At 34.9% G+C, this 21,024-nt stretch overlaps 1 protein-coding gene across 1 annotated transcript in view; it reads left to right on the top strand.

Annotated features, from left to right (window-relative positions):
* Window positions 1-21,024, top strand: part of AHI1 (Abelson helper integration site 1) — an 86,916-nt gene that overhangs the window by 4,705 nt on the left and 61,187 nt on the right. The window contains exons 3-15 of the mRNA XM_056488327.1: window positions 557-678; window positions 5,490-6,100; window positions 6,670-6,812; window positions 7,099-7,312; window positions 7,897-8,086; window positions 9,626-9,721; window positions 11,181-11,366; window positions 12,326-12,463; window positions 13,474-13,606; window positions 14,610-14,733; window positions 16,909-17,138; window positions 18,183-18,286; window positions 19,007-19,125. Coding sequence (XP_056344302.1) covers window positions 557-678; window positions 5,490-6,100; window positions 6,670-6,812; window positions 7,099-7,312; window positions 7,897-8,086; window positions 9,626-9,721; window positions 11,181-11,366; window positions 12,326-12,463; window positions 13,474-13,606; window positions 14,610-14,733; window positions 16,909-17,138; window positions 18,183-18,286; window positions 19,007-19,125 — 2,410 coding nt within the window. The remainder of the gene's footprint in view (window positions 1-556; window positions 679-5,489; window positions 6,101-6,669; window positions 6,813-7,098; window positions 7,313-7,896; window positions 8,087-9,625; window positions 9,722-11,180; window positions 11,367-12,325; window positions 12,464-13,473; window positions 13,607-14,609; window positions 14,734-16,908; window positions 17,139-18,182; window positions 18,287-19,006; window positions 19,126-21,024) is intronic.

Genomic DNA, 21,024 nt, shown 5'->3' with positions numbered 1-21,024 from the left:
GGTTGCAAATTAAGGATTACCTGGAGGGAACTAGAACACCTACTGCTTCAAGGATTCAAATGCTGCTGATGGCAGTATCATCATTCATAGAAATGCAGGAATGCCAGCTCCTGGCTCTTACAGGTCTGTCTCAGGATGCTGCTGCTCTGGTTTCCAGACCCAGTAAGAACTCAGAGCTGGTGATTCTCCTGGAAGACAGTGTGTTGTCACCTCTGCTCATAAACAGTAATCTGTCCTCTGCTTTGGCTAGCCCAAGTTGTGTGCTGATCCTGCTGCATGTGCCCTTCAAAATGTGCTTTCTTCAGGAGACAGAGTAGATGGTGCTGACTTCAGCAACAGGTGAAAGACTGGTGTGTATGTGTGTGTTTGTGTCTGTGCAAAGCTGCTGAGTTATGGGTTATGTTGCCAGTGGAAATTCTTAACTGAATACAAAGTGAATTTCTTGGTAAACTTTCCCTGATAAGTCATTCTCATCCTTTTAAAGCATGATTATGCACTTTTTTTAGCAATGGTGATTAATGAGATAGCAAATCATACTCTAGATTTCTTTTTGCAGTTGAAAGTGAGGCAAAGGCAAAAACCAAAGTCCGCTTTGAGGAAATCTTCAGACGCCATGCTGGCCTAGCAGACACAAAGAAGTCAAAAAAAAAGAAGTTTGACTCTCAAGAGAGTATTGTGGTGAGTTACAACACATGCAGGCTTTGTTTGGTTGCCTTCCTTAACAGAAAAAAAGATCAGGAAAATGTATTGCAAGGAGATGTAAGCATTTAAAAAAAGATGAAGTGTAAAGCATGTTTCTGCATGTACCCCTTGATTTTGGTGTGGCTTTTATTTTCTTTTTTGTGTACCAGCAAAGCAGCCTTGTAACTTGGAGGTATGCCAAAATTATATAGACTATAATACTGATGAAAAGGAAGTGGCATATGCAGGTATGCACTCAATTAATGTCCACCTGTACTTGTTTTTCCATACCCTTTTTTCATAAAATTTATCAGTATCAGTACTGACTTTACTGGGAGTTAATTAGATGTTTGAGGGCTAGTAGAATTACAGTTGTGAAAATATTTAATTTTGAGAGTACTACATCTGTGTAATACAGGTATATCTGTCTAATACAGCTGTGAATTGAGAACTGATGAGAAGTTATAATAATATTAGAGAAAATAATTAACAATTCAATTTTTTACTTTTTTTTATGCAATAGTCTATACAAAGAATCAACTTGATATCTAAAAATAGTACAGAGAGTTAGAAGGTGGGTTTTTTCCTTTTTGCTGGCATATATGTAAATAAAAGACTAAATTCTTCCACAGTTACTTTTTTTATGAAATGTGAATTTTTAATTTTGTAAAATATAAGTATTTTTGAACACATAATTGTATGTTCATATGCAACTACATATTGCTCATAAATATTTTAAATTTGCTTTTTTAGTTTTAGAATTGATTTCCATTCCAGAAGTCTCTGATGTAAAACACTAGTGTTTTGGTGTTATGTAGAAACACTTAAAATCACAGTGATCTGAATCAAAACTCAGTGGTATGCATGTAAATTAAGAAGCATTTTTAGGATCAGTGCGGAAGCTCAAATTTCTGGCTTTGTTGAAGCTTTAAATATTACAAATCAAACCACTTAAAAATTAAGGACTTAAGGAGAGCTTGTATTGAAACCTATTACTGACCATTTGGAGTATTTCCTTAAAGTGTGACATAGTTGCAGGAGCTCAGGCTGGTATTTTCCATGCTGGTTGCATTCAATTAGAAATTTCTGTAAAAGCTTCAGCAAATAAACAGTCATTTCTCTATAAAAAATAAACGTGTGTGGGAGTGGAAGAGTAGGTAGATAGAGGAGGTTGGCTGGTTTTGTTCCCATTTTCTTCAGTTCATATGATATAACTATACAGAGTTTCACATATCAGTGATGGTTGGCTTCGTGTCACGCACTTGCCATAAACGGTCTCCCAGCTTTGATCAAAAGCAAGTCATGGTTCAGAGCCTATTTCCACTTGATATGTTCCAGTCTGTTTCCTTCCTTTGTCTTTGCTCTAGCCTTTCTTAAAGATTAATAAGATTTTTTCCCTTATAGTCCACTGTTTCTTTGAAACTTGAATTCTGAAGCTGCAGGGGGTTGCTATGGTTTTAAATGATAGAAGTGAGGATAAGGGGTGTGCCTACCTGCTTGCCTGCTCTGCTCTCTGTGCCTATTGCCTGGAGAACCTGCCTGGACAGCAGGAAAGCAGTCTGCTTGGAAGAGGAAAGGTTGATGTCTGTAGTGCAGGATGAGTTTGAAAGCACAACTGATAGGAATGAAGAGCTTGTACTGGAGATGGAAAATAAATCAGCTGTGGCAGCAAAAGTTCTGCTTTGCTGTTCATTAATAGCCACTGGGGCAGTGGGTGTGAAGCCTTAAGGCATTGTGGAAAAAACAAGCAATTGAGACACAGCCAGAAAATTAATTTGCTAATATCCCTTCTAGGGCAGTCACCATTTATTTTTTACCAATTGTGCTTCCTATTACAACTTACAGATATATTAACCTCTGTAAAGTCATCATGAAAATGTTTGAATTTACTTAGTTCAATCTAAATTTTGTGGTTGAAAAGAGAATGTTTAAAATTTTTCTACCAGATGAAAAGGTTAGATCCCTCTACGGAGACAAAAATTTATTTCTTAGACTGTAGTCTGATTATATTGCAATATTGGGATGGACATATTGGGATGGACAAACTGGGATGGCACTGCTAACTTGGGTTTTGTGTTCAAGGCAGGACTGCAAGAGATTTATCTCGTTTGTAGGCTGAAAGGCACTGAATAATTGTTGAGATTTCCACTGGATTTTACCCTATTGTTCCTTGTGCATAAAATAGGAGAACTGATAATAGTTGACTGTATAATTGATCTGCACATTTTCTGGGTTTTCCATTAGAAATTGGTGAAAAAATTGAGCCCATGATCTTATCTGTAAATTAACATTCTTCTAGCTTTGAATGGCTATATTTTATAGCCTTACACAAGCAATGGCATTAAAATTGTCTTCCTAGTATGTTAAGATTTTCTTAAACATCCCACCCAACAAGCCATCATCACAAGTACATTCATTGACAATTCAACTGTAGGTTAATGGTCTTTTACAACCAGCACATATCAGCGCTTCAGTGGGCTGGCAGTGTCCATCCCTAATTTTTCAAGGTGTACCTGTATTATTATGGGCAGAAATTCAGGTACCTCTGTAAATCAGGTTACACAAGTTTCCAAATTACCACGACAAACCCACTGTATACAGTGCCAGCTTCCACTCATGCGTATTTGAGAAGTCCTTTTGAAAAGGTGTAAGATTCTTAGGCGTTGTCCCTGCTGTCTGCTCTGGGGCAGGAATGGCAGTGATGTGACCTGTGATTAACTAATTGTGGTGTGAGCCTTGAGTGTCAGCCCATGTGTGTGCACCTTGGCTGGTGCCCATCCCATGTTCCTCTCAAGCCAGTAGTGCAAGCAAGGCTGTTTTCGGGAGGGAGTTGCTTCCTCTGCCCGAGTGTACTGTGGCCACAGAGCTGTTTTGAAACAAAGCCTTCTTATTTGTTCCATATTTTAAGCTGAGAAAGTCAGCAACCCTCTGGAGTTACTCCAGAGACAGGCTTGTCTACTGAGTTGCTTTTCCAGCCTAACTCCTTTCTCTAATTCAATTCAGTGTTTATGTATTGATGATTGCTCTTAGTTGACATCTCTCAGTCCTGTGTTTCAAAGAATCTGTATCAGTATTCCCACCTCTGCCAGAATCCTAATCTGAAGGTTTTTATAAACCTCTTGGCTTTTGCTTCATTGTTTTGTAATTTATTTGCATCTTTCCTCTGTGTTTAACTATGTCATGTAATTACAGTATATAAGAAAGGTGGCTGAATTGAGATTATACAGGCTATTTATCTGAGGAATTTATATTTGAACTGCTGAAGCAACTTTGTGCTGCCTGCAGTATCATTAATGTTCCTGAAATTTGCTGTAGTTTGAGATTGTGATTTGTTTTTATTATAAGGAAATGGCCTCAAGTTGTACCAGAGGAGGTTTAGATAAAAGGAAAAACTTTTCCATTGAAAGGATAGTCAGGCACTGGCTGCCCAAGGAAATGGTGAAGTTACCATCCCTAGAACTGTTCAAACGGCATGTGGATGTGGCACTTGGGGATATGGTTTAGTGGTGCTGGGTTAATGGTTGGACTTGATGATTTTAGAGGTCTTTTCCAGCCTGAGTGATTCTATAAATCTATGGTTTTTTGTTCGTAGGCAATAATAAATAACAAATTCTAGTAAGTGTTTTGAGCCAGTTTTTGCATCAGGTAGATTCCTTTAAGGAGATTATTCTTGAATATCAGAGTTATTTTAGAAACTCTTGACCAGGTCATAGATGAGGGCTTTTGGTTCAGGATTTCTCAAATTCTCTACTACTTGCACGTAGTGGATTGATGTTTTACCAAAGACAAAAATCAGCATTACCTTAGCTATTGGCCACTGTGGGTTTAATTGTTAGTGTGTTTTAATCTTCATTTCTCATACTCTACAGGTAAAGTTATTAGCAGAAATTATGATAAGGAAGTGAACAATCTATTAAAAACATTATTCTGTTTTAGGGTTTTTGCTTAGTTTATGCAAAACTTGCTCTTAAATTCTTTTATTTTCCTTACTGTGTTTCAAGTTATTTATGCACATCCTCTTGAATCATTGGATTACAAATAAATATGATGTTAGTGGTTTCTTTAAGCAAGCATAAGATGAAAATGCAAGGCTTATTACACATATTGTCACTTTTTACAAATGTTTATGACAAACATGATTCTGTAACTGGGAGACATATCCTGACTAGAAGTGAGCCATGATCAGGAATATCTTGAAATAGATCGGGATGCTCAGAGCCCCTTACAACCTGACCTTGAACATATCCAAAGAGGCAGGGAAGTAGCATTATAACCTTTAGTAACCAGAAATAGAAAGTTAAAGGAGAGAGGAAAGTTTACAATGTGTTTTCTATAAAACCATCAAGAAGCGCTTAAACAAATGCATTAGCTGAAATTGAGTTCTGACAAGCAGCTTTCAGTATAAGAGACTACAAACAACTAAGCCTGAAATATGTCTCTAACTTAGATTTTTAGTGAATGAAAGTCTTTGTTTTCATGGTGCATGAGGTCTTGTCATCCTCCACAGTGTAAAACACTGGCATCTGTTTATGGAGTAGACTTGTTGATTTCCTTTTTTTTACTTGGATATATGTAAAAGTCATAAGAAAACATAGTGTAACATTGAGGATGAGGTGCCCAAATACCAAATTTCTTTTCGATGTGAATTTTCTGTTGACTTACCATCTGTCATTTGCCAAATTGAAACAACAAAATAAATAGATATTTGATTTAATTTTACGTTGCTGAAGGAATAACATGAAGTGCAGTGTTTATCCTTGGAACCTGATTTTTAGTAGAAATATGTTGTATGTTCTTTTCATTTATAGCTTGATACCTTTAGAAATAGTATTGATCTATCTAAGGAAAGTGTGAATGATGAAGCAATTATAAACAACACATATAATCCTGAAGAAGAGAGCCCAAGATTTACAAAAAATAAATTGAGAGAGAAAGCATCAATTGCAAAGAAAATAAACAATGATGTTGTTAGTGGAGAAGAGAACAAGCAGCCAAAGTCGAACAAGAAGAAAAAGAAATCACTGTTACAAGAAGAATTTAATGAGGAGGATGATTTATATGAAGCTAAATTGGGGAGTTTTGAAAAAAAGACTGATGATTTTCCAAAGAAGAAAACAAAAAGTAAATCACAAACAGATGTACCTCATCAGGAAGGTGATAGAAAGATCAAAAATTCCTTGACTGAAGTGAGAAATGTAACTGAATTAGAAGAGGAAGAGCAGCTAATTCAAGCCTATCAGCTGCACATGGCTGAGGAAGAGGCAAATGCAATTAAAAAGAAAATCAGAAAGAAACTTAAAGAACAGATGTCTGAATCTACCTCCATTGTTCAAAGGCATGAAGTTACACTGAATAATGAAGTGGGCAAAAAAAAGAAAAAGAAGAAAGAGCGAGCAGTTTTAAGTGAAGCTGAAACAAGGTAACATGACAAACTGTACACAGTGTGTTGTCTGTGAATCTTTAACAAAATGTTTCATTTCAAGATAAGCAGCAGCTTTCTGATAAATTGTTCATATTTTCTAAGTGATTACCTGGATGATTTTGTTATAAAAAAATAGTACTAAATCCTTTCTCAAAAGGTTGTCACAATTAATATTTAGCTCATGGATTCTTTTTAACTTTAAAAAAAAATATTCTTCATTGCTATTTGATGTTTGTTTAGTGTGGAACTCAACTCTTAAATTAAGGTAGTTTCGTGCATGATTTTTTTTTTAGTGATAAGTGATGGTCTTGATCCAGCAGAAGAGTATTTGTTTAACTCTTCATATAAATGGTTCTGCAGTTGGCTGGAAATTAGGGGGAAAGGAAAGGGGGAGAGTGCTGGGAAAGGCAAGACACTAATGGGGCTGGGGGCTGTTGTGTTTTCAAGATACACAGCTGATGAGTTGCAGAATTTCAGGTTTAATAATGGATTAATAATGTCAATGAGTAATTGTATCAATATATGCAGTGGACCGCAGCTGCTGACAGTGATCCATTACCTTGCAGTGCAATGTCCCTTTCTGAGCTGCAGCATCATCATCCAGACGAAGGTGGCAATGAAAGTCAGTCACCTGAGAGACTATTTACATCAGAAAGGATGGATAAACAGAAACCTAAAGCCAAGAAGGTTAAGAAGAAAACCAGAAAAGGTCTGCCAATAAAATGTTATAATACTGTGCTACTTTGCTGCCCTTTCTTTTTGTGCTGCTTTGTCCACAGTAGTAACATGGAAGTGATTGAGCTGTTTGAGTTACTTATATTTCTTAAGTTACTCAATCATACCTCTGTTCCTCCAATTCTGAGGCTTATTTGTGAGGACGTTTATTTGATAAATCAATCTACAATCTTGAAAATTTATTTACTGTTAGTAGTTTTGAGTTGAGACACAAGTTACTATATTGCACCAGTGACTGTTTACTTTGCTCCAATTTCTAGAAGAAACCATGGAATTTGCTGCAGAAAATGATGAAGAAATGAAGAATTCCGAAATTTCAACTCAATCTAAATTTGGTTTTGGCGATGATCTTGTTTTGGGAATTTATATCCATAGATCGGATCGACTTAAAATTGATCACTTGGTATCTCATCCTGTGGTTAAAATCCATATTGTTGATCAGAGAAGTGGCTTATATGTGAAGAAGGATTATAGGTGACTTAATAAACTGTTTCTATTATCACTGATTAGAATAAATAGGTATACTCCAACTCAGCATATTTTGTGAATCTGTGATATTTCCAACACAGTTCATTCTATAGTCTTCCCAGAGGCAAAATTTCTTAAGTGTCAAAAATATATAAAAGCCAAGAATATGTAACCAAATTCTAGTAGTATAAATAGCGTCTGCCTTTTATATTAAGAACTTTTAAAATCCTTAAATGAAGTTTAGTTCTTTATATGTCTAATTATTTCAGTTATTTGTTTCCACTGTCATTATCCATAATTTTCCTGAAACCAAATTTTAATGGGGTTTAAGCAGTAGACTCCACCATGATAATTTTGCATTAATTTGCTAACAGTAACTTAATTGTTAGGATTTTCAACTTCAGCTTGTAGTTTTTCTGTATACATTGCAAATTGCCTTAAATATTCACTGGGCTTAGAAAAATTGTTTTAGAATCAGGCACATAGTATTTTATATGTTTCTTAGCTTTCAGTAATTGAAAGTATTGTTTTGTTCAAGGTTGTTTTTTAAATGCTCTAACAATTGTGATTCTTTGGAAATGTTCAAACAGTAAGAAGGAAGATTCATCTTATGAACAAGAAGAAATAAAGCACATTCTTCCTGTAATGACACAACCATGTGATTTTAGAAAGTCTAAATCAACAATTCCAGAATGGGAAGAGCAAGTAATATTTAATGAGTGTTTTACTTACTTTATTCAAAACACTGAGGAAAACCCTCAGGTTATCCTGTTTTTTGAGGTAAGAAGAAATATTTTGCATTTGATTTACACACATTCTGTTTTTTGGTTTGTTTCTTCAACAGTATCTATTTCACTGAATCAGGTGTTTTATTTCAGTTAAACTGGGTTAATAGCTTTAAGGTACAAAGTCAAGTGGAGATACCAAAAAGTGGGGTTTTTTTATAGGAAAGGATCCTGTTTTGGTAGTAACAAGATGTACGAAGCTTTCTTATAAAATCAGCTCTCAAACTTCTGAGGAAGGCTGGTAAGATATGGTGGATATCACTATTTTCACATTCTTGGAATCTGAAAAGAGGGTTAAGTACAAGAAGCTCAAAAGTGGAATTCATCTGTATGTAGCAGCACCTCATTGTACCAATGAACAAACTCTTGCATTGTTTCCATTAACATCTTAAACATGCACCTCTCTTGTCCCAGTCTTAATAAAGTAACTATTAATTTGTCCTCCAATACAATTATGTTTAAAGGAAAAATTTTAGGTTACATAATTTTTAGTTTAGACATTCCAATATTTGTACAGAGAGATTCTGTAGAATTAACATAAAAATGGAAACTTAATACAAGAAATATTTTTCATTCCTTTTTTTTTCCTGTTTCAAATAGATTGAGTATAATTTATTGCAATATGTTTCCTAATATTTTGTGATGCTTGTAAATGAACATATTCAGAGAATTAAATATCCTTAATTGCTTAACACAAAACTAATTACATTTGTATGTAAAAATTCTTCATGGAAATAATGTTGGAACCAAAAGATAATTCCACTGAAAAAAGGCTGTTTGACTTCAGTGTGGTTTATGAAATATAAGTTGGAAAAAAGTATTATTCTAAGGTTTTTTTGTATACCAGATAAACTTCCAGGAGTTGCTAAATATGGGAAAATTCAGGTCCCTGACAGAAAAATGGAGACTCATAGGCATCCCTGGAAGTGTTCAAGGCCAGGTTGGATGGGGCTTTGAGGAGCCTGATCTAGTGAAAAATGTCCAAGGCCATGGATCAGAACTCTGTGATCTTTGAAGGTTCCTTCCAACCCAGACTGTTCTATGACTGATTTGATAACAAAACTGATAAAGCTACGAAAGAAAAACTAACTTTTTGACTGCCATTTTCCATCTAGATTAATATGCAGCTGGTTTTAGCTGTCAGATTTGTGATCTAAATGATTTCTGAATTATTAAGAAAATTACACATTTTTTTCTCTTTTATTGAGATGTAAGGGGAGCAAGAATAAGTTTTTTTGAGGCTAGACTTCTTTTCTTTTTTAATAGAGGTCATAAATAGTCAGATAGAAATATAGTCTAAATAGTAAAATTAGTGAATTTTATTTATTAATAAAATAGTCATCAGATAAATGCATAAGGACCTGTTTATTCTAATTTCATACTTGTGTGGAAGAAACACTGGTTTTGTAATATCTTAAAATTTAAATCTGTTTAATTTAGTGAATTCACCAAGCATATTTTCAGCAGTTTTTTAAAATTACTGTGAAGTATACATTCATTAGAAATACATTTATATTCCTGCTGATACTTCTAGGTCCTTGATTCTCCAAATGTACATGATCTGAGAGCCAGCTCTGATGTAAAAATTCAGGAAGGTCATTACCGAAAAATCTGTTGGGCATTTCTAAAGGTACTGTAAATATTTAAATGAAGAAACAAAATTCATAAATCCTTTTATCTGAAAATTTCTAACTGTACTAAGTAGGAAAGCATTTTAAAATATTTTCAGCAACAGAGATGGGGAAAAAAGCCTCCTCGTTTGCTTGGCTGTTCTCTCCTTTTCCTCTTCTTCCACCCCATGAAATCAACACAATAACAGGCTTGACATTAAAGAGTGTGTTTTTCAAGGAAGTATAGCATGTGTAAGTTTTTTTTGTTTGTTCATAAATTACATAAGGTTGTTTTGTGCTTATGTGATTGTGAAGAAAATTACAAATGCACTAATTTCTGTACCACAGCCTGTTCTGTATTCTAGTGGCATTTTCAGTTGTCCAGTCTTTGAAAAGACTCCCTTACTTAATTATAGGATGCTTCTCATTTTCAGTTGCAGAGTTTGAAATGCTGTGGCAATTGAGATACAAATGTGTCAAATGTGAGGTATGGGTAATTTAGCCAGCACATATGTACCTTTCTACCATTTTAAGAGAGACTTGAATGTGTCAATTAGTTCCCTGAGAGCTGACAAACTTCAATTTCCCTGAGGATTGTTTATTTACGCCTATGTGTATGTGTGATAATAATTGACAATCATTGAGCGGTCCACAACGTAGAGGAAATGTGAGAAATACAGAAGATAAAGACTGCAAGTGTAGGTGAAGGAATGGGGGTCTCCACAGCAATTCAATTCAGAGATTGTTCTGAGCTCCACCCAAGGTAAATCTACTGGAAACAGGATCTGCTATACTGTGTGTCTGTTAGCAGAGCTGGTAGTAACTGTGCATCCAGGCATTCAGTACAGCCTGCTCCTGAATAAAGGGAAGAACAATTTTTCAGCTCATAAATATGAATAAAGTTGTTGCCTGTCCTTCATTCTTTCTGCATCTGCCTGCATTATTCTTTCATCTGTATCAGTCGAAGTAGAAATGTCCTGATTCAGCACTGTTCAGTGTTAATGGCAGTAGGTACTTCTGCTATTCTTCATTTCAGTAGACAGGACTCTGTCTCCTCTGAAGTTGGAGAGGTTCTACATTGCTGCATCTTCTGCTCTGAGCCAAAGCCTTACCAATGCCCTTTGTTGCAGCATTCAGAGGACAGATTTGGAAGAAGCTGTTTGTGGACTAGTAGTCCTTTGAGATTTGGTTGATTTTAGCCAGTAGTCGTTTAAAAAAAAATTAAAAAGGTATTGCAGAGGTCTTCCCACTTTCATAAGATATTACTGCTGGGGAAGTATTTTGTGAAACTAGGCTGCCATTTAATATTTAATCTTTGTTATTTGATCCTGGAGGGATTAAATACTTGCTTAGTTCATTACCACTTTTAGAGTTAGGACATTTCTGCAATGGGAAGTAGATTTCAAAAGTTTATACTGCTAGTTAAGATATTAAAAATTATCAATTACTTTTGTGTTCCTCTTTTTAATCACCCTCCAGCTTGTAGGTGCAAATGGAGTTCTAAACGTTGGTGGAAAACTTCGACTGCAGTTATATTACCCACCTTCAAGGACCAAGTCACATTCAAATGTTGTTGAGGTTTATGACTGGTGGGCAAAGTGTCCTAGAAATCGTTACCCATCGACTTTATATGTAACTGTAAAAGGCCTCAAACTGCCAGATTATGTAAGTTAAATACATAATGTATAAATATATTTGCAAATATGCAGACTTTTCTGTGGGAACTAGTACCTAGGTAGAGCACGTGAATTTGTGTTTGTATGCATATATATAAAAGCTGTGCTTACTTGCAATATATAAAATGTATTGTAAGAATATTACCTCTCAAGATAGGTGTTTCAAAGTCAGCCCATTATAGGTATCTTTCAAAAATAGGCATACTTTTCTACCTACATCTTCAAGTATTTTGCCACTGACAGTCAGAAAACTTTCAGAGTACTTTCTTGAAGAATAACGTTCCTTCTTATTAGCAGAAATGCCATTTTTAAAGTCACTGAACTCACACAGGTGTATAAATTCTTTGATAAAAGATGCAAGTTACTAAACTCTGCTTCCCTGCACCCTCTATCAGTATTGAGCTGTATTTTTTTTTTTTTTTCACAAATGAAAGCTTCTTTAAAAATAGTCTTACACTGGTATGTGCTGAGATGGGCATTCAAGATAGATATGGCATTTTCTCTGATGCAAACACAAGATTTCTCTATTATATAATTTCCCATTTGTATTTAGACCTGTAATAATACTTTCTTCTGCTCACTTTTGTACTATGAAGCCTAGTGAGATGTGCACCTTCTCAGGAGTACATTGCAATACAATAGTGGAATAATTCTAATTTTCACTGACCTTGATAGTTACTAAGAATAGGAGATTATCGATTATTTGAAAAAGTGTGATACCATTTGATTGACACAACTTTGGAAGCTTGGACTACTTTCTGACTTCCTGGTCACTTTAAATGACATGTTGCAATGCAGTTTTCATGTATTAAGCTTTTCCCATCTCTGTGTTCCAAATATAAAAATACCAGACATTTAAATCAAAAAGTACCTTTTAACCTTTTTAGAAATTACATTGTTCACTTTAAAAGTATTTTTTCCCTGATACTTAGTTTTGTTTGCCTTAAGGTTGGTCCTTTGCACTCTATGTCAGCTGTTCAACAGGAACAAAATAATACAGCACTGTCAGAGCTCCAGAGAGAGGGATGTGAACTTTCTTCAGAGGAGAAGAAGGAGCAGTTTAAGTGGTCAAGATTGCCTGGACAGGTGAAGCATTTTTCTTTAATTTTTAAGTGAAAATAATTTAAATATTTACTATATTTTTATACATATTGTGAAGCAAATAATTAATTAAAATAATTAATAAAGATATTAAACAAAACATTAGAAACTCATAGGTGGTAAAGGAGGCTTAACCTTAGCAAATATGGGTGATTTAACTTTTTTTCACCAGAACAGCCAGATACTTTTATCTGCAGAATTCTTTAAGAATTTGAAAGAGTAGGGTTATTTGGGTAATGGAAGTAAGACAGGAAGCCAGTTCTCAGATTTCAGCTTGATTAGAAATATGTTTTCTTGACTTTTCTTTTTGTTTGTTGAGAACATTTTTAAACTATGACAGAAAGAGCTTGCATTGAAGAACCACAGATCTGCTGTGGATATTGACCTTCACCTTAAACTTAAAATTTAGTTTTGGAGAAAAAGCTATTGGGTCCAAAAGAGGTAATATGTTGGGAGAAAGGAATGGGGTCTGTCTAAAATACTAGTTCAGTTTTTTGAAATTTTTCGTCTCTGGTTCTGTCTTTAAAAGTCAGATATTTAAATACGGATGAGGAATGTTAAAATTATTTGGTAGAACACTAAAGATTTGAGTGCCTGTGATTGGGTTTCCAAGTTCACACTGCAGTCATTAGGTTACTAAAAGTTGTGCTTAGACTCTTTAAACAAGCTTGACTTACAGTCTAACTCCACATCTTACGTCATTGATGGTAGGCATTATTAAGCATTTCTTAAGATTAAGGAATTTATTTAAATTTAATATTTTAAAGGTTTTTTAAACTTGCTAGTTGTTTGTAATGATGGGGCAGAAAGAGATAAGCATTCATCGGGCCTTGGTTGTGCTGCAGAACTGTCTCTGTTTATAATACATTGAATTTTACTTTGGAATGCCATTAAGATATTACGAGCCTTTTAGAACTTCCACATGCCAGGAGCTAAGAGTGTGCTCCATGCACTGGATAGTTAATATTCCTACCAACTGTTCCCTGAAAAGCCAGGCTTGCCGCATTCCCAACAAGCACCTGCTTTCCCTGCGAGGAGGAGATATGGGCTGCTTCTGTATCCGCTTCTCTCATGATGGGAGAACACTGGCAGCAGCATGTGCAGGAAGGAATGGCTATCCCATTGCTTGTAAGTTTAAATACATTTTGGCTTTTTGCTTATAATCCATGTATTTGGAAATTAAAGATTAAAGAGGGAAGTTAATTTTTATATTGTGCTTTTTTAGAGTTTCTGGCTTGGAATTGTGGTTAGAAGATTGTTCTCTGCATTAAAGAGCATTGAGGGAAATGCTCTTTCTGTGTTGATAGGGCTGGAACTGGCTTTTCCTACATGGTTACATATACACAGTTTAATGGTATGAAATGACACAGTTTCTGCCCAGAGGCCTATTGAGAATACTAAATCAGTTTGCAGAAGGAGCATAGTTTCTGATGATAATGTTTTAAGGAAAATTACAATTTAAGCCTCCACCTCACACAATTTTCATGTAAGTTTTTCTCCTAACCTGTCTTGAAAGTTAGATACCAGAATGTTGCCATCTCCAGACAGACTACTAGAAGCTGCTGTGTTCCATGGTCCAGTTCAGTTGAAGTACAAACATTCCTTGCAACTCAGATTTTTGACTGCTTTATCATGGTAGCTTCAACTGCATAGTTCTTAAACCTTGCATAAAAGTTTTGAGATTTAGAGAGAGCAGTATTTTAAATGTATACAAAGTAAGTGTTTAAATGAAAGAAGCAGTAAATCTAGATTCCTTTATTACATAGCCTCAGAAAATTATCTCAGTGTTAAAAAATTTCTAAGATTGGTCAATTAGTTGTCAGGATTAAAAAAAAACCCAACATAATCCTAATCTGGTTCTAATGATTTAGTGCAAATAAGGTGTTTCTTAAGGGGTAAGACATTTGTGACATCTGTGAACCACTAGATGGAAGTAGATGCGTGCTGTCTATTCATGTCTCGCAATTATTTCATCCTGTTGCCTCAAAATGAGAAGATAAAGAAAATGAGTTGATTTATGCTAGCACAAAATCAGCCTAAGATTAGACTAAACTTTGGCTCTAGTAGCTACTAGTAGTGTTTGACTGCAAATACTTACAAAACTTATATTTTTCCATTTCAACTTCCCTAGTGTATGAAATTCCTTCTGGACAATTCCTGAGAGAATTTTATGGTCACCTTAACATAGTGTATGATCTTTGTTGGTCAAAAGACAATCAACACCTTCTTACTGCTTCCTCTGATGGCACTGTCAGGTCAGTATGATGAAATGTTCTAGCAGATACCATCAGAAGTTGAAAAGAAAGTGGTCTAATTCAAGGTTTTACTACAAACTGTGCTATAATGTTTTAATTAAAGATTTGGTTACCATGTGACTAAAATAATATAAAAATTGTGATTGGGTTAATCACTTAATTGTATTTACTATTTATAATTTAATTCTATTTAAAACCAAAGTTTTCCAAAAACTCTAGTGTCTAAATCTACAGTGCAGTAAAAAACTAAAGGAGTTTTTATTTCAACAAGACACTGAGACAGTTGTATTATTCTGTTCCTGGAGAAATTGCCATACCAGGAACGCAGTATTAAGTTTGTATAACTGAACACTAGGCAGGAAATAGAAAATTTAAGATTCAAGTTATTTGTGTAAATTTACCAAACTGCATGGATGTATATTGGTGGTGTTCTTTTACTATGTTTTTTACGCCTAGTAAAGTAATTCAACTTAGACTGCTGTAAATGAATTTTGATACTGTTATTTCTTAAATTGAATCCTCTATATTAAAGTGTACTTCCCTGCAGTATTAATGTTAAAATATTGATCTGTTCAGATTTAAAAGCCAAAACCCTCAAAGTTGTAGATACACATGAAAATATTGTTGGGGCACTGTACAATTTTATTGTGAGCAACTTTATTGGTTTTCATAGAACTTTCTGGGATTTTTTTAGCCCACCAGATCTTTGTCTATTTTTCCTATTACGTAGCTCAGTACTGCTGCAGGCAGTTGCACAATTGAAATGCCAGAGGAATTGTTAAATGATATATTGTATGTGTGGAACTGTTTTAGGTTTTTTGCTGCTTGTATGTAGGCATAAAAAAAGTGTGTTGAGAGTTCAGCACATTTTTTTAAAATTTGGGAGTGGATTAAGTAAGAATTTTTTATTTTGAGGTAAATATAAATTTCAGTCTTTTATATTGCCTGTAAGAAGGCTGAGCTGTTCCTCAATTCTTGAATTTCTGGCAGCAAGTTGAAACTGCACTGGTCTGTCTTATTTTCTGTGCACTATGTGCAGTCACTGTATGAGTTATTAGTTCCTGTATTTGTTGTGAGTTGCCTTCAGCTCCTTAAAAAGTCTCAGCACCTCACTGCTTTAAAATAAAATACTTATCATTTTATTATTTAGATTATCTCATACTGAGTTAAGGTAACATGAAGGTAAATTTATGAATTTATGTGAATTCTTCTTTATATAGTATTCTGTGTTATCCTCAAACCTTCCCAAGGTTTAGTTGTGCATTATTTGTGAGCAATAAATTAACTTTATTTTGTTAGATTACAACCATTCTAAAAGATAGGTAAACTCCTTGTGACCTTTCTGCATCAAATTGCAAATTAATTGCTGTACTCAAACGGGTTGCAATTTTGGTTTTAAGTCACCTCTGAGTATACTTAGAATTATTCAATAGCCAGCAGAAGTGGTTGCCTCACCAGGGGGGGTGCCACTAAAAATTCAACAACATTTTGTGACTGAGTACTGTGTGTAATGTGCTGCCCACCTGTATTTAGTTATGCAGGTACTGTTTTATTCTTTATGGACTCATCTTTGGGGAAGGTTCACTAATAAAATGCATGCCATCAAATAAAAAACGCTAAGAAAAATCTGATCTTAAAATTATGGGTGGCAAAGGATAGGGAATAGATTAATAGTAAGAAGGGGATTTATGTGATGTAATCATCCTTGAGATCATGATCACTTGTGGCTGGTAATCAATACTCTAAAAATTTCTGGGATTTTTGTTTATGTTTAGTAGCCCTAACTGTTCCTTTATGGCTTTTCTTGTTCTAATATTGTTTTAAATGAATGATACCTCAGAACAGCTTAATTTGGTTGTAACTCCTGAAAGAAAGAAACCAATTCATTCCATGGATTTCTTTATGAGTATTTTAAAATGAGAAATATATCCATTAAGTGAATAAGTAGTCACTAATTTGCTTTGAAGATTGAATAGTAAGTTTTTCTTAATTCTTGTTAGAAAGTACCATATTAAAGGATTAAATAAAAGTGGAACAATTTGCTGGAAAGAACAGGTATTGTTAAGTGTTTGCAAGCATTTGCCTCTAGAACCAGTAGCACAAAATATGGCATGAGTTACACCTGTGTGTGTGACTGCTTTATGCAGTAGAAATTCTAACTTTGTTTCCTTTTAGAATGTGGAAAATAGAAATGAAGGCAGCATCTGCAATGAGAGTTTTCCCTCATCCCTCATTTGTCTACACTGCCAAGTACCACCCAGTTGCTGACTTGTTGGTTGTGACAGGATGTTACGACTCAGTGATTAGAATCTGGAATGCAAATGTGAAAGAAATCCATGGGCAGCTGCTACAGGAGCTTGATGGCCATAAAAGTTTCATCAACACACTTTGTTTTGATGCTGAAGGTATGTAGTTAATACTGCTTTTACAATAGTTTTCTTTCCAATTGAAGGCCAACTTGAATGTTGCTATTTGTCTTTACTTCATGGAGGGAGTCAGTTCTTAGGAAGAAATTATTTACTGGGAGAGTGCTGAGACTGGAACAGGTTGCCCAAAGAGATTGTGGCTGCCCCATCCCTGAAGGTGTTCAAGGTCATGTTGGTCTGAGCTTTGTTCTAGTGGAAGGTGTCCCTCCCCATTTCAGAGAGGTCAGAACTAGATGATTTTTAAGGTTCCTTTCAACCCAAATCAATTTGTGACTCTTTAATGAAGAAAATGAGGCAGTAGTAATTAGACTGTGAGAATTTTAGCTCTAAATTGAAGATGTGGGAAGGTGATGAACTTTTCAATCCTGACAGAGAATAGGAAATACGGAGAGAAAAGGACAGAGGTTTGACCATTGTGAATCATGTTAACTGGTAGGTTAACAGCTGAAAGGGAATGTTGTACTGATATGAACTAATGGTGGAGGAGTTGAAGATGAGTGAAAATTAATGTTTGACTTTTTCTAGTTTTAGTGACATCATTAATAGTTAGGTAGTTCAGTTTAGTCACTTGAGTAAGTACTATGAAGAGGAAAACTGTATTATTATAAAGAATAAATATTTGTGCTTAAAGAGCGAGTGTTGGAAAACACTATTGGTTCTAGTTCAAGGTTCTCTTAAAGCAAGCATTGAGCTATCATGTGAAGCTCATTGAGCTGTAAATGCTCACTTTGTGCTAGTTTTAGAATATGAATAAAAATGAAAAAAATTTAAAAGTATGTTCTGTACCTCAGTATTTAATGTATATACTGCGTCCAGATTTATAGTATCAGCTTATGTCATGCAATAGGAGCAAAATGCATTTGCAATGACTATATTATATCAAAAGAGATGAAAGCATTTGTATTTGCCTATTCAGAAAAATGAGAGAACAAAAGGTTGTTTTCCTGTTTTCTGTATTATTGTTTTATAACAATGTGGTGTTTTGTGTGTGTGGTGTTTTACTTGCAACACATTATTTCTCAGGGCACCACATGTTCTCAGGAGATAGTTCAGGACTGATAATAGTTTGGGATACACCTGTCAAAGAAAGTCCTCCACACCTTTTTCAACACTGGAAGATCAATAAGGTAATCAGGTTTCTTAAACTAGCATTGCAATTTTTATGTGAACTCTTCCAAATCTGTTTTGAATTAAGTTTTTAAAATACATTACCTTTTGTTTAACTGCAGAGGTGTATTTTCTTTAAAAATTGGTATAGAAAAACTTGAACAATGTGCAGTGATTCACTGACTTAATTTTTTTAAATTGTTTTGCAACTTAATTGAGTTGGGCACTGGAATAGACTCCTGAGGAAAGTGATCACACCACCAAGCCTGAGAAAATTCAAGAAGTATTTGGACTCTCAAGGCACATGGTGTGATTCTTGTTGCTGTCCTGTGTAGGGCCAGGAGTTGGTCTTTGATATTCCTAGTAGGGCCCTTGCAACTAAGGATATTCTAGGATTCTGTGGTTTTTTTTCCTGTATAAAAGATGAAAATGCTTGAGGTTTGATAGCACTGTTTTAATAGATAAATGCTCTCTAGAGACAAAAATAAAATAGACCACAGGCTTTAAAAAATATCTTTGTTCATACTTTAGCGCCCTCATATTCAGAATCTGCCTCATGGTTGTAAAAAGTTGATGTCTAGGATGTAATGCCTTAATATAGAAACAAACTTCTTCCTTAACCAATAAAATGAATTGAGCAGAAAAAGAATAATGCAAGAAAAAATGGGCAATAATGTGTAAAAGCATGAGTTTTGAAGCACAAATTTATATGTTTTTCTTTATTCTCTGTCCTTCTGTAGGAAATAAAAGAAAATGATATTAAAGGAACACCAATAAATCATTTGGAAGTGCATCCGAATGGAAGGCATTTATTAATCCATGCCAAAGACAGTACCCTGAGAATTATGGATCTCAGAATGTTAGTATTTTTGGTGAAAAATTTGTATTTCCTTTATGCTTTAAAATTTACATGGGTAGATAAAATACCATAAAGGTATTAATTGTGTAGTTGGGGAGAAAAAAGATGTCCTAATAATCAAGGATAGAAATATTAGGGTTAGAAAATGGTTTCAAAACACTGCTGTATTATAGACCTTTTGGGTGATACTGAGTGAGTATTTTAGAGTAGAATATCTAAAAATTACTAGATTACTTGGGAGTCTAAACTGGCATGAAGAAGACAGTGTTAGTCTTCTAAAGATTGAAATCCCTTTTAAAGTGCAATCTGGGCATAAAAAGAACTTGGAAGCGGTAACATTTGTATGTTAGTTTTGCATTTTTAAGACTCTGGGAAGGATATTTTGATAATGAAATGGAAGATGATTGTCATCATAAATACTAAAAAATACAATGATGTACATGCCATGGTTTATTAAGCAGGCTGTAGGACAGTTTTGCAATTTTTGATGATTTTCTCATTCTTAATTGGTATAAGCATGATCTTTTAAGGACAATCAAAAATAAAAAGCGAGGAGATTATAGACTAACTTGAGTTTGATGTTGGAGAATGACCAGCTCAAACCAATAATCAAACAACAGCATGCTACTCAGAGCTTTATACAATTCGATTTTTAATATCTTGAAGGATAAAGATTTTACAACTTCTGTGAGCAACATGTTTTAGTGTTCATTCACCCTGAAAATAAAATACTTTTTTCTTATTTTTATACAGAATTAGCTATATTTCAATTTTCCCTCCTCTCCTTTCATTGTGTAGGACTGACCAGAGTCTCTTACTGATCACGTACATATGTTGATCAGATGCACTTGAACATTCTCTTCTGGAAAGTCACATTAGAGATATGAACTTTTCTAAAATGTTTCATCCTTAATTTCACTGATTTCTTTCCACCCTTCACCACACAGAAAATCCCTGGAGATTTAAAAGATGTGTAGATGTGGCCCTTAGGTACATGGCTTACTAGTGGACGGGACTATGTGCTATACTAACAGCTGGGCTTCATGATCTTGAAGATCTTTTCCAAACTAAGCAATTCTGTTATTGTACTGGACTGAATGTTTGAACTAGCTGAGGTCTCTACTGTATTATGGTGAACTTTTCTCTTTTACTGAAAATGATAAATTATAATGACCATGCTAGAAGCTAAACTGTCCACTCAGTCGAAGTGTGAAATTGCTGGATTAAGAGAGGGAGCCTGCAGTTTTTGAGGCAGTGTTCTTCTGTTGCTTTTCTTTCTGAAACATGCAGAGTTTTAGTTTGAGAGGGAAGGATGGGTATGCATATTAATCTCTAAGAAAGGGTTTAATACGGGGTGCAATTTCACAATTATTTTAAGCAAATAGGGCATACCATCTCCTGCAATCTCCCACACCTTCGGCCGTGTATTCCTAGCATTTCTTTTTTATCATCTCTAGAGATCTTTTGATGTGGGGTAAGTCAGATCTGTGAACTGATCCAACTAAAAATTAGCCTACAAATACAAATGATTAATTTTCATTTTAATCAACTATCTGGTCAAACTCATTTGATAGTTGCCCAAACACTAGAGAAGAAATGAGGGAGAGCCTGGGAAAATAAGGGTGGAGAGGACACCACCACACTGCTACTTTGACCACAGCCCACAGTTACATTGACTTAAATCTATCAATAAACCACAGGGTCAGATACCCAGCGGTGATAATTTTACACGTCAGCATTAACTGTTCATTCCCTGCATGAGAAAAGAGGGGGTGGAGGTCACAGATGAACACAATTCACTTTGATTGACAGCTGGTTGCTCTTAACTTTCCTCTTTCAAAAACTTGCCTTTTTGATCTTTTTGGATAATGCTGCTGTCCTGTCACTTAGGTATGTGAT

This window comes from Oenanthe melanoleuca, chromosome 3, assembly GCF_029582105.1.
Source record: "Oenanthe melanoleuca isolate GR-GAL-2019-014 chromosome 3, OMel1.0, whole genome shotgun sequence".
Lineage (NCBI taxonomy): Eukaryota > Metazoa > Chordata > Aves > Passeriformes > Muscicapidae > Oenanthe > Oenanthe melanoleuca.
Note: the sequence above shows the minus strand (reverse complement) of the source record. Positions and strands in the feature narration are given on the sequence as shown.